Source organism: Zeugodacus cucurbitae, chromosome 2, assembly GCF_028554725.1.
Source record: "Zeugodacus cucurbitae isolate PBARC_wt_2022May chromosome 2, idZeuCucr1.2, whole genome shotgun sequence".
Classification (NCBI taxonomy): domain Eukaryota; kingdom Metazoa; phylum Arthropoda; class Insecta; order Diptera; family Tephritidae; genus Zeugodacus; species Zeugodacus cucurbitae.
The window spans coordinates 7,706,372-7,721,316 of NC_071667.1; the positions used below are offsets into that span (position 1 = coordinate 7,706,372).

At 26.9% G+C, this 14,945-nt stretch overlaps 1 protein-coding gene and 1 non-coding gene across 8 annotated transcripts in view; one reads left to right on the plus strand and one right to left on the minus strand.

Moving 5' to 3' along the window:
- The first annotated feature begins 3,377 nt into the window (after nt 1-3,377).
- On the plus strand, nt 3,378-3,484 carry LOC128920042 (U6 spliceosomal RNA). The gene has a single exon (XR_008470161.1). It is a non-coding gene; the product is annotated as a U6 spliceosomal RNA (small nuclear RNA).
- Nucleotides 3,485-8,420: 4,936 nt separating this feature from the next.
- The window catches only part of LOC105210087 (protein CREBRF homolog), a 67,448-nt gene continuing 60,923 nt past the window's right edge, over nt 8,421-14,945 (minus strand). For all 7 annotated transcript variants that reach the window (XM_054225766.1, XM_011180827.3, XM_054225763.1 and 4 more), the window contains one exon: nt 8,421-14,922. In XM_054225766.1, coding sequence (XP_054081741.1) covers nt 14,816-14,922 — 107 coding nt within the window. In that variant the 3' untranslated portion in view covers nt 8,421-14,815. The remainder of the gene's footprint in view (nt 14,923-14,945) is intronic.

Genomic DNA, 14,945 nt, shown 5'->3' on the forward strand with positions numbered 1-14,945 from the left:
CGTTGTAGAGCACAATCTTTTGTGTATACATACTATATAAAATAATAAATAAATATGTATGTATTCGCAAAAATTTCATAAAATAATGTTTTAAATGTTTGTTACTGCAATTAAATGAAAATAAATTTAAAAAATTTTAATGAATTTTAAACTAAAACTATGTTAATAAAATGGATGTAAACCAGATAAATAAATAAATTAAAATAATAATTGTAAAATGTTTATCTATATTTAACCCTTTCGGGACTACTGGGATAATACATCCCACCAAATTACTAACTTTCGTATTTTCTTTACTGTGCATGCGATTGCCTATATAATTAGTCCCACAAACAGATTTAAGTGTATATTTTTAATTGTAAACAAAAAGATAGCGGTAAATTTCAGCGCATAGACGCCACATGACAAAGTATTTCGCAATATACGTGAAATTTGATCAGTTGGCTTCGCTAATTTGCTGAAATCGGTCGAAATAAAAGCGTGATCAACAAAATTTGCATTTGTTTGCATAAAAAAGTGTTCGGTTTGTTACATTTAATTGTTTAGTGGTGTTTTTTGCTATTATAGGGTAAGTTAGAGTTCATTTTATAAAATTGGGACATATAATAACTTGTCCCAATATGTTTTTTAGATGACGAAAAGGTATCTAACTCAGGAGGATATTGAGCGTAGTATGTCTGAAGAGTCAGACTCGGACGTTGATTTTGAGGACTCTGGGAGTGAATATTTGCTTGAGAGTTCCAAAAGCACTGAATCTGCATCAGAAACTGACGATAACATCAATGGGGCGGATAAGCCCACAAAAATAAACGACGATATACTGCCAGTTGCCCAGTGGGTAAATGTTGCTGGGGACGATTCTCAGAACTTTAATCCAAAGTATGATATCCCAACTGAGAGAGACTGCAAAATCCTTTTTGATTTTGCTCACGATTGCACCGAGTTCAAAGTGTTTTCAACGATATTTCCTTACAATTTGTGCATTCGAATTGCTGAATGTACTAATCAGCGTCTGACAGCTATGAATCGTCGGGCTCAGTCAAAGCGAAATTTAACCGATGCTAATGAAATTTTGGTATTTCTGGGCGTTTGCCATCTCTGAAGGACTATTGGAGCAAAAATCCATCGATGGGAAATTCAGTTATAAAAAGGTGTTTATCACGAGATCGCTATTTATTATTGTCATCGAAGTTATATTTCAATGACTGCAGTAAGCCCGCCGACAGTTGCAGAGATTATTATATCTCCGATGTTGTGCAATGTCTGAAACAAACATTTGCAGCTGCTCGAAGTGAAAGTTCATTTCAGTCTATTGACGAGTGCATGGTAAAATTCAAAGGTAGATCAACTATGAAGCAATATATGCCAATGAAACCAATAAAGCGCGGAATCAAAATTTGGATGCGATGTGACTCAAAGACAGGATACGCTTACGATTTTAATCTTTATACTGGTAAGGAAGCAAACGCTGTACAGTCTGTACCTACCACTCTTGGAGAAAAAGTCGTTTTGAAATTGGTTTCTTCAATTCGTGAGAAGGAAGTTTGTTTAGCCTTTGACCGCTTTTTTACCTCAATTAAACTGTTAGAAACCATCCCATATCCCGCACTTGGAACATACATGCAAAACAGAAAGAATATACCTAAATTTGTCGGAAAGTTGGCAAGAGGAGAAAGTCAGCTTCAAATCAGCTCTGGTGGCATTTTGGCAGCCCGATGGATGGATTCAAAAGAAGGTCTCTTAGCTTCGAATTGTCATAAGCCATCGCTTGTAGACGTTGAGAGGAAGCAAAAAGACGGATCGAAGAAGAAAATTAAATGCCTAAATGTATCAGTGACTATAACAAAATTATGGGTGGGGTCGACTTGGCCGACCAAAAGACAACCGTTTATGATTTCAATCGCAAATCTCAAAAGTGGTGGAAAAAGGTGTTTTTCAAGCTACTAATGGTTAGCGTCACAAATTCATGGATTGTTTATACTGAACATAAGAAGCAAAAGTTATCACTAAAAGACTTTCTTGTGCCCCTTGCTGAAGCAATGATTTTCGAAGGAAATAAAAGGCGTGAGACGATGCCTCGTCGACAGGGAGGAAAAACTCCTAAACGCTCAAAAACTGATAGCCTTAACGTTGGATATCACTTGCCAGTGGAGCAAGAGAAGCGTTGCCGCTGCGTCCGCTGCACTTCACTTGGAATCGAAAAGCGAACTAAAATGATCTGCTCTGGCTGTAACAACGCGTTGTGCTACAAATGTTTTGGACCCTTCCACAAATTAAATTAATAGTTATATCACATTACATTAAAATTATCTTAATAATAACTCAAATAAATATGAAATTTCATTACAATATAGCTATTTTTCTAAGTTTTTATTTATTTCTCAAATTTACAATAGTCATCAAAAACTCTTATTGGGATTTTATATCCCACAGTAAATGTTTATTGGGATTATATGTCCCAGGATAAAAGGACGATTTTAGGATTTCTGAGTATGCAGGACATAATTTTTTAGCCCAATCTTTCAGTATGAGCAGAAATTTTTGTTGAGACTATTTCCGGTTTTCAAATAAAACTCCGTCCCGAAAGGGTTAACTGAAAATGTCCAAAGCTTTGCGGTAAAGTCAACACTACTACTTTCAACTGTTCAATTCGTTGGACCACTTAATCAGGTTGTTGTTCATAAAGCCATTCGCCAAATATTAAATAGTTAGATGAATGCTTACCAGCCCTGGACAGATATAAATCATACCAACAGCGTTAAAGTTACCAACAGCTACAGCTGGAAGATACCACTCTGAAGCACTGATACACGTGAGTAGAATTCTCTTCAATAACAAAACGTTTCCTAAAATGATTGTTCCACAAGATACAGTGTAATGAGTTTGAAGACATATCTTCGAGGGCAACACAAAGAAATGGTTCTTTGTATAGAGTTAATGTCACCTACATATATCCGATATCAGTAACATTCATCCAAACACTTTTTGGAGGTCTGACATTTTATCATAGTTTACTAAAAGCATTAAACACAAATTCTATTAAAGAAATATCAAAATTAATCATTTGAAATTAAAATTTTTATAAATAATTAATTCTATAATAAAAAGTAAATTCCGTTAAAGAAGTAACAAAACGAATAATTTAAATTTGAGATTTTAATTACAAATGCAACCTTGCTTTTAGAAACAGCTGTTTAACACAGCCAAAGCAACTGTTCTCTGTTATAATGTTCTCACTATGAGTTGGGCAACAGGGTAGTTTCTATATTATGTACGAATGTGTGTGAGCTCAATTCTTTCGTTTCAATTTGCTGTAATTCCCATGTGCTTTTTCAGTAGAAAGTTAGTATAAGTACCCTAACAGAAGTTTCACAATTGTTCTTGCTTCGGCAGAACATATACTAAAATTGGAACGATACAGAGAAGATTAGCATGGCCCCTGCGCAAGGATGACACGCAAAATCGTGAAGCGTTCCACATTTTTTTGCGAAAATTTTCTTGAATATTATTTTTTGATCCAAAATTATTTACAGTTTATAACAATTGTTATATTTCTTTTGTGTTAAGACATTACTCTGCATTACAGGCTTCAAAAATTCGAATTTTATTTGTTTTGTTTTAAATCTCTTCCAAAACTATCCAAGAATATATCTTTAAAATTCCAGAGGCCAATTCGACATATTTTCGTAGCTAGAGCAGTTTTAGTGGCCGAGCGTCGAGCAGGTGCGAATACTCAGGCAGACTTTAAAGCGCGTTTTCTCGAGTTTTCATTTTCACAAGTGTTAGAAAAGGGTGCCGGCGATAGCAAAAAGAATATATGTCCGATCGAAAAAAAAAACCAAAGTGATCTAGCTTCAGTATTAAATTATCTTCTATATAACTTAACTAAAAAAGTTGGACAAAAGTATTATTTAAACTATTTGTTTTGCAACTTAAAGTCAATTTTTTTTCTTAAAAAAGTAAATTTTTTTTCAAACTTCGAAAAAATTTGGAATTTTATAACTTCTTCGGTATTTGTTTAGTTCATAAAGAAAAGAAACTTATAAAAATTAAAAAAAAAAAAATTGGTTCGACTGTTTCAGATGCATCGCACGACTTCCATCACCGGCACCGATTTACAAGTGCAGATTCCAGGCGCTCCAGAAAAATACTTACAACTTTCAAAAAATTTCAATATTTTTTAATAATAAATATTGTTTTTTAAGCCTTAAATATAGTACACTATCGTCTTAAAATTCGGTTTACCGCAATCATTTCCTTCCCTTTAAAAAAAATTGCTAAAAAACGCTTTTTACGCCTTAAACTATAATAACGACATTTTTTTATAGAAAGTGCCGTAAGCAAGTTGAAAGAGAAAAAACTTATAAAAAAATAATAAAATGTAGAATAAGAAATGCCATTGAGAGTTGTTCGTTTTTATCTTTTACTTTTTATTTTCTTTTATTTTTTATCATTACAATTTGAATCTGCAATACATCAAACACAATGAAATTTTTTATTTGTGTGTTTCCACTCCACCTAGAATGTTTTAATTACATATATTTATTGTTTTTTTACATATGTGATATTACAAATATATGCTTACTAATACTACATTTGTATGTTTATATAAATATTTTGAATGATTTTTAAGCATTATTTTTTATTTCTATTTTTTCATAGATATTTTAATGTAGCAAAAAATATTTTCAACTTGGCTTTCATTTTATTTTTTAACTTTCAAAATTAATAGATTACAAAAAAATATTATTTTGAGTGTTGCCATCGTTTTAGAAAAATAAATATTTATTGTAGTATTTGTAATGAATACCACATATTACCGTTATAAATTATTGTGCTTGTAAACATAAATGGCTGCCCATTAATGCTCACATGTAAAATAAAATATTATGTTTCTAACGGGTAAATTAAGCTTAAATTTATATTAGTAATTGATGATAACTAATTTTTCACAATTCAGTTTTTATTGACATGAATGTTGTATTAAATTTTTAAATAAATTTCTCAAATATTTAATATTTTTAAATTTTAGAAATTTGTAATTCTAAGACAATATTTTCATTTTCATAACAATATTATGACCAATCGAACATTTTTAGATATTCTCAAAATATTTAGGTAGAAATATTTGTTTTTTAATAATTATAATTTGTATTTTTGTACCACAGTTATTCATTTTTTATTTGAAATAAATGTTTTTACTTTTAATATTTCTGAAATGAAACACAGTTTATTTTTGTCTTATTTAGGTTTCAACCTATCTGCTCACAGTGTGTTGCGTTTTTATAGTTAGAATCTTCGTTTAGACTGAAATTTTTTTTCAGCGAACTCACAATTTTAGTTTTTTTTATTCGGGAAGGAATAATACCACATGTTTTGTTTGAATTTAAATTTATAAGTATTTGAATTTAAGAAAAAAATATTTTTTGCAAAGTTTTGAAATTTCTTCTTATATATTTTATTGTTCAGTTTTTATATATTTTTTTCTGAATTTAGTTGAATGTATTAAAAATTGCTTATGTATTTACATACATATGTACATATAGTTTTTTAATTTCGAAAATTTTCAAAATGTCTGAAATGAATATGTAGTAATTCGTTTTATAATAATTTTTTTGCTCAGAATTTGTTTGAAATTTGTCTGTTGATAGCATTCATCAGTTATTAAATATTAAAACACAATTGTAGCTTTCCAAAATTTCTGGTTTTATTTTAGAAAATTTAATAAAACAGTGTAAGAAATTTGAAAAAAAAAAAAAAAAAATTAATAATCAGCGGTGTTGTGGAATCCAAGGCAGATTTGCTGAATGTCAGAATGGCAAACCAATTCTGATTTTCATTGGTATCACAGAATCTGATTGGATTTCGTCTTTTCGAGTATAAGCAAACCAATATTCGAATCAGCTGTTCTGCTATTTATTCATGGGGAAAAGTTAGCAAGAAATGTTTTTGGAATTTTAATCATATAATTAGTTCAAAATATTCATTAAACCCAAAAAAAAAAATATAAATGAGAAATTATTTCAGCTTTTATTTTATTTGGCAATGAAAGTAGCGCGAAAAAATTAAAGTTTTAAGGAATCACAGTAATTTGCTTTATGCTCAAAGGAAGTCAAAAATAGTAATTATTTTTATGTAAAAATATACATATTTAAGTGTATAAATACAGTGAAACTTCACTAACTCGAATCACCATAATCCACAAAAAAAAATTTGAGGAAATTTGTATGGAATTGACTTTCAATGTGCCACTTCAAGAGTTCGAGTTATGGAGAACTTCGAGTTATGGAAGGAAATTTGTATGAAATTTGATTTTTAAACGATATTGCCAATTTAAAAGTTCAAGTAATAGAGATCTTCGAGTTATGGAAGTTCCACTGTATATTGTTTAACTTTTATATAAAAAGTTAGATATTTCCATGATCTAATCCGAATGACTTATTTTGTAAAATTCTTAGAATATTTTATTTTTTTCCGTTGAATTCAATAATTACGTCATTTAGCGTTCTTATCTTATTTTTTAATAATAATTATATTTTTTTTCAAAGCGTTTTAACGGCAAATCAAAATAAATTTGAACAAAATGTCTCAAATCTGTCAGCCCTGAAGCTCTTGGTTTGTTTCGGATAGCTAAACCGATAAAATTGGTTTCCATGACACCTAAAATCAATAGAATTTCTGACTCGAACATCAAACCAATAATATCAGAACTCATGACACGAACCAGAATTTTTTGTCGGTTTGAATTCTGATTCCGACAACTGTCAGATTCCACAACATAAATTGAAATTTTCATATTATATAAAATAGGAAACAAAAATTTAAAAAAAAATTTTAAAATTTCAAATTTCTGAGATAAAACATGCCATAATTTGATTATGTAGGAAATAAAAACCAGAAATATTAATTTAAAAATTAAAAAAAAAAAATAATGACATTATTTTTAGTTAAAAAAATAATATATAAATAATATATAATATATTCAGCTTCGAAACTATTTTTTTATGAAAAAAAAAAAACAAAAAATGTTTTATTATTATTTTCATTATTTTTTCAAAAACTATTTTCTAATGCCATTTTTACATACAATTTGTAAATATTTGTTTGTTTATATTTAACCACTATGCAAATATTTTTTTTTTCCAACGAGATTTGTTTTTTTTTATATTGAAACACTTTCTTTCATTTGCTTGCTTATATATAATATATAATTTTTATTTTAAAGCAATTTTTAATTCTAAATTTTTTTTCATATATTATGAAAGTAAGACTTGTTGTTCAGTTCTATTTGGTACCCTTAAGTGTCTTGGTTTGGTGCAGAGCATCTGCGCTTCATCCATACATAATCAAATTCTCAATTTAATTCTTTAATTGTTCTTCAAGGTACTTGGAATTATTGTTTGTCCCTTCTTTTCAGCTTTTTTTATTGTTTGATTGTGTTTATAAAACAATGGACACAATGTTTCAGGCTTTTGGATTTCGCAAATTTGTTGTTTCCTAAATTAAAAATTGCATTTTTTTTATTTTTATGATATTTGGAAATTTCATGGTTTTTTGCTTATTTCCAGCAAGTGCTATCCAATTATTGTTTTTACAAAAATTAATATTTTTTGTTGTATGAATATTATTCATTTTCATTTTGCTGCTTAGTTTCTTTTTTCCTTATTTTTTTTTTCTTCCTTTGGCTTCTATGCCACTGAGCACAGGGTTTTTAGTTTAAAATTTTCCTCAAAACTTAGTCATATATTTATATAAGCCTATATGGCTTTTGTGTATGTGTAGATGTGTGTGCATATGTATATATGTATGTATTTGCCAACTATTCTTCAGCATGCAAATTAGTGAAATACTTCAACTTATTATATAAACAGGTATTTTTATTTTTTCGTTCGTTTTTGACGGCAACTTAACATCTTAGTACTACGTATGTATGTAGAGTATGCACATATATAAAATTTAATTTTTTTTCTTTATTTTCATGTCTTAAATTAGAACTGTATGTACACATAATTAGGTCACACATTTTTGTATATATGTTGCATTCTTATTAAAGTTCTACTGAGGTAGTTATTTTCGCTTACACATTTGTTGGTTTTTGTTGTATTTCTATTTTTTTATTTTTTATTTCATCTCTACTCGTTTGTTTATTTGACTGTAATTTTATAAATCTTAGATGTTATACTTTTTTTTAATTTTTTATGTTTTTTTTTTATTCTTGGCTTTCTTATTTTTCTTCATTTTCGTTTGCATAATAAATGTAGCACATTAATTTAAAGCACATTTAACACTTATTTTTTAGTTTAAATTTCCTTTCAAATTCTTATTTTTTATGAAAAAAAAATTCTTAATAATATTATTTTTATTTTTTTCTTAATTCGCAAGTGGAATTTTATTTCTTTTTTTTTAATCCTATACTTTAATTTTTAATTCAGGTTTAGTATATTTTTGAGGAACTTACGTGCATGGTTTAAATTATACTTGCATGAAACTTAAAATCAAAATCGTGTTAAATAAAATATTTTATGAGACTTCTTTTAGCTAAAAAAATAGGTCTTTAGTAGCTAAATTATATTCCAAAAACTTTAGCCAGCAACATAAAAATTTGCTGCAACAATGTTGCTAGATACATAGTGACTGGAACACTTATCAACATTTTGGTGAAAAAAATTAAATTACATTTTTAACATTTTTTAAATCATAAAAATGACATTGGAAAATTTATATAATTTTTTAAAAACTTTTACCATTTTCTTTTTCAAACTAAATTTATATTTAACAAAAAAACAAAGTAATATTTTTATAATTTTTTGTTTTTTGAAACTTGGATTAAACTAGCGAAAACTTCACTCCACATTTTTGTCATTATATATATATAGATATATATATTTAATAGTTTTTATAACGGTTATTGTAAAAGAAGCCTCAAGTCACATACATAACTATAAAAAATATATTTCATATTGTTTTTTTATGCGCATTCATGGTTTCTGATAATTTTTAAACTAAAAATAAGCATTTCAATTGATAAATACAATTTTTTATTTCTAATTGTACTTTAGTTGCGTTTTTTAGTTTATAATTAGTTCCATATGATTTGCACAGCTATTTATATGCCATAAATAATCCTTACTTTATTTGTAAATATATGTATTTTTAATATATTAGTAATATACTTATATCATTCTTACATTCAATTTCAAATTCCTTAACACTAAATTCCTTATTTAACCCACACCACACTTGCCACTTGTAGCCTCCACTTTTGTAGCTGGCGAATTTGAAAATTCTTATCACTTTTCATTTAACATGTGTGTTCTTATTTCATATTCACCACACATTTGATCACTTTTCGTTTGCTCTTTCCTTTCTCATGCCACATATTCCATATGTGCTTTCTCGAATCAATACTTAATTTGAAAACTAAAGCTACTTTGGTAAATTTGAAAATTCTAAAACTTAAAAATATTAAATTTCAAAATTATATTTTTAATTTTTACTGCTAAAATTAACTCTTTTTCACATTAATTCTTTTCTCTTTATGCATTGAACTCTCGCTTATATTATATAGTAATTTATGCTCTTTTTTCAAATCATCATTCATCATATATTTCATAATTTGTTGTCATAACTACATTAAATACTACATAAATATGTCTTAAGAACACCTAGAATTCTACAAATAATTGCAACTTTATTTTTTTCCACGCTCTTTGTGAGTTTTCAGCTTGTGTCTCCTTATGGACGCTCTTCGTGTGTGCTTTCTTTTTTTTTAGTGCTATCCCTGTGCGAAATTTATATACTCCTATAAAGCTTAAGCTTTGCAACGTACCAAACATTACCAACTCCATTACATTTGCATTACAAAAAATAATTATATAACCAATAAAATAGCGTAAATTTTTCTGAGTCGTGTGTACTACTGTGTTCCTACTGGGTACATATAAGAGAACGTAGAGATTGTAAAGTTCCAAAAACCATATTCAATCTAATTTTTTTTTTCAAAAATACGCACTGCTAATGCTGCATACTTTTAGGCGCAGTAAGCAAAACATTTACTTCTCTATAATTTTTAACACATATTATTTCTTTTAAAAACCTTCTAGCCAACTAATTTTGATAGTAATTTGAACACAAAGCGTTACATAATAACAGCCAAAGGTACTTAAACGTAGCAGAGACAGAAGTTCAGTTTGCAAAATTCATTTATAAAATAAAAAACCGATATTAGTTGCTCTTATTGTTGTTGTAATAATCAAAAATGTTAAATTAAGTTGCCTTGGCTAACTTAAACTTGGTGCAATATACATAAATTCGGGTCCCTCACGGCTAAGTAGACCTCTCAAACTTATTATAACAATCGAAAATCAATGTAAAATTTTAAAAATTCAATTTTTTTTTTAGATAATCTAAACTGAATACAATGAAAAAAAAATTCCAAAATTATTAAAAAATAAATTTGTACTAAAATTCACCACACTTTGCACCACTTTGCAAATTTTAAGTGTAGTGAAACAAATAACAGTTGCTTTTAAACATTTATTGTTGTACTGTACCTACTTATTATTGAACTGAACTTCTGTAATATTTTTGTACTCAAAATTTCAAATCACAAACAAGCTGCTAAATAATTGGAAATTCAGCAAATATATACAAAACTACTAGAAAAAATCGATTTTTGAAAACTAACTAATAAAGAAGATAATAAAGAAGAATGTTTAGAGCAAACAAAGAGGTGTCTTCAAAGCAAAAAGTGCATAGAAAGAACAACTAAATGCTGAAAAATGTGTATATAGACAAGAGGGTCTACAATAAAAATTTTTAAAATAGTTTTAAAAACTTTTTTTTTTTATAACAATTTTGTTTTCAAAGTGTTGGTAAACAACTTTTTTTCAATAAAATTGCAAAAAAGCAAAATTAAACGTGAACAAAAGCAAAGGCAATAAATAGGTAGGTAGGAAGGTAAAGTGGATGTCAATAAATAAAAGCACTGAAAGTAATAAAACTCAATAGAATCTAAGTTGTTTTTATGTTTCATATTTTAAAAGTATTTTTTTTCCACAAAGGTTTTTGCATTGCATTAAATTAATAAATTTTAAATTTCTAAGTATATATATAGCGTATGTATTTGTGTTTATGTATGTGTAACGGCATGTAATTTAAGGTTTATATAAATATAAAATATGTTTGTTTGTATATGTACATATTACAATTATAAAAATTATATTTTTCTGGTTATACAAATTATATTTTATTGTTTCTGCTGTCATTATAAATTTTATATCTTTTGATTTTTATAATTTTGTTTTTGTACAATATGAAACCCGTTAAGTTTGTTTGTGGTGTGGCTGTTCGGTTGTTTGTTTTCTTGATTGATTATTTGGTTGCTTTATACCCATAAAAATAAAACTATTCTTTTGTTGCTGTTGCTTCATAGACAAGCCTAAATAGTTGTGGCAGTTAAATAAAAAAGTTATTTATTGAATAATAAATTTAAATTAAAAAAAACAAATAAAAAAATAGAAAATAAATTTCTAACATTATAGTAAAATAAAAACAAAATTAACTAATTAAAAATATTAAATAATACATATTATAAATAATAATAATTATAAATATTAATAAATGAAAAATTAAAATATATTAAGAAAAAATAAAAAATTTCATTTGTATCAATTCAAAACTAATAATTGTTTTAAAATTTACATTTTTCCAACAATATAAAAAAGTTAAATTGCTTAAAATAAAATAAATATAAAAATATTGAAAATGAAAAACTAAATAAATTAAAAAATTTGAAATAAAATCAATATAAAAATATTAAAAATTTAACAAAATAGAATAGAGTATTAAAAACAAACAATGTTATTTAAAAGAATAATTAACCAGAAACTAAAATAATATAAATATTTGTTTTATATTTTATATGAAAAATATAAAATACGAAATAAAAAACAACTCTTTGAATTTAAGGAAAAAACAATAAAAAAGGGAAAAATAATTAGACAAATTTAAATTGAGTGAAATTCATTAAATAATAAATCCATGAAATATATATAAACTATAATAAACTTCAAAGTTTGCGAAATTAAAAATATATCAATAATTATTATTTAAGAATTTTTATTAATTTAAAACTGTTTTTAGAAAATGTAAACTTGACTAACTCACAACAGCAACCGTTTTTGTAAAATCCGATGCTGCACATTGACACACTTGAACAAATTTCCCAGAGACAGCACTACAGTTTTGTTAAGAATGCTTCAAATTCCATCCATTTTTTAGTTTATATACTACAAAAATACATAAATGTATTTATACAATGTTAAATATGTATGTATATTAAATAAAAATAAAAAAAAAAATTCTCTCTATAACATAAATGTTCAGAAATTTGTTCACGAGTGCCTCAATTCAGCGTTAAATATGAAAAAAAATAATATTTTAGCAACTTGGTATATTTCAATTTCAAATATTTTGTATATAGTATACATATTTTTTTTTTTGTTAATTTTACTATTTAAATTTTTCAGCAATGCACTTTATGGCTTTTCTGTTTTCGAAAATTGTTTCTCTTTTATTTGTTTGAAAATATATTTCTTCGTAGTTTGCGAATATTTATTTTTATGTGTTTTTTTTTTTTTTTTGTTTTGTCTCATATAAAATAATTCATATACAATTCAGAGCAATTGCGTTATTATCCAAGTATTTATGGTTTTCAATTAAAATTAGAGTTTTAGATTACACAAGTGTGCATATAGTATATGTGTGCTTATATAAAATATATGTATAAACATAGTAATTAGATTAAATTAAGCAGAAATCAACTAGTTTAAGCATGAAAATAAAACTTAAAAATAATAATTAATTAAAAATAGCCATATTTTTTAACATATTATGTAATCCTTTATATATAAAGAAAATTAAAATTAAAATTAATTAGAATTATATCACCCTGTATATGTTGAAGTTCATAAAATTTATAGTATATTTATAGCAATTATATATGTACATATATTATGTATACACGTGGTATATATGTATTTATGTATGCGTGTTTGTGTAAGTGCATTTGCATTTAATTGCTACTACAGCCTAATTACGTATAAAGTAAAGCAACCAAATACCCATAATTATATAAAGCAAACAATTACATATGCATATTCAATGGTAAATGGCGCGTATGCATTTTTAACCGCATTTAATTTTTTTTATTTTTTCTTAAAAAACAAGCATATTTGCAAATTTTTTTTATTATTAAATTATGAAGGTAGCATTGTTATAATATATTTAAAATAGTTATATTTCATATGTATGTATATATAAAAAGCCAATTCTCTTAGCAAGCATTATTTGGCGTGCGTTCATTTGTAAGTTTGGCTTAACGCTGCAATTCGTTGTGTGCCATAAAAAATTAAGGTACATGTAGGTGTTTTTTGTTTTCACAACAAAATCAAGCAACAAAATGTACGTTAAACAACTATTGTTGTATATAGTATAATATTCAAAGCTAGTTGAAATGAGCGCTAAAATACATAACACAAATCTTTATTCATTCAAAAAAAAAAAACATAAATAAACTGTATGAAATTATGCACTAAGCACAATATTTCATAAAAATTATTATTATTTTTTCATATTCAAAACAGTATTCACATTAATTGCAGCATTTCTTTAACAAACAAAAAACTTAAACGCAAAACATTAGCAACCAAACTAAACTTAAAGATTGTTTTAAGCAAATAATTCATTATAATTGTTAATAATATAACAGTAATTAGAAAAGAAAACGCTTAATATATAATATAATAATATGCTGTGTATATATAAAATGTATGCACGTATATGTGTAGTTATGTGTGTAAAAATATATGTTTTAATAACTAAGTTGCGTCGCTCTACAATGTTTTTCGTTGAGGCGTTTCGCCGCCTAAAAGTGCAGCAACCCATGCACACGTGTGTGTTTCATACACATTTTTCACACTGTTCTTATCAGTAACATGAATTCATTTTTGTATGCCGAACTCACTAAATTTTTATATCGAAAATAGTTGTTTATTTCTATATCTATGTATACATATATTATGTAGTAAGTTTGTTTGTATGTATATGTGTGTTTTTAAAATTTCTGCATTCATTTGCATGTAAAAGCAAAACTTAAAAAAAAACCTTAAAGCCTAGGCAATTACACATACATATCTAAATCGAAAGTATATATGTATGTAACAGCCAACATTTATATGCTTCTATGCATGTGTGTATATATATAAATATGTATGTGGCTCACATTTAATTAAACTCCTTCAACAACCTTATATTGTTTAACACCCGCTTATTAACCATTACTTTTCACCGCATAACATTAGCACTTAAAAGCTAGTTCATATATATATATATATATATATATATATTATATGTATGTACATATGTGTAATTATATAACTGTGGCCTCTTTCGTTTACATTTAACAACTTTATGTTGACATAAAACCATGTTTCCTGCTCATTCTTGGTTAACAGTTATGCTCTAACAACTGTTAAATTCCCTTTTATAACACACAAAATCCTGCAGAAAAATCCTCGTAAATTCTTTACTTTCTTTCGCCAGTCAGTCCAGCATTCACACTCATTTCATTTTTGTTTGCCAGCAACTTTTAATCCCTCTCTTCCTCGACTACAGTTGCCATTACAGTATGTTTGTGTTCGTTTTTACACTCTTCCCTCTGCGTATCGCTTTTCATTTTCACTTTTGAGCCTCCAATATTTATCCTTAATAGCTATTCACATCTCCGATTTCTCACAACACTTCCGGCACGCTTCTATGAGTGCCTCAGATCCTCGAGACCACCATTTGGTACACCGCTCTTCACATTCTCCAGCACTTTGTTCACAAAGTCAGTAGTGTCGCCAGCTATGCGCAGACCAGCTGGAAGAGTGAGGGAGAGTTGT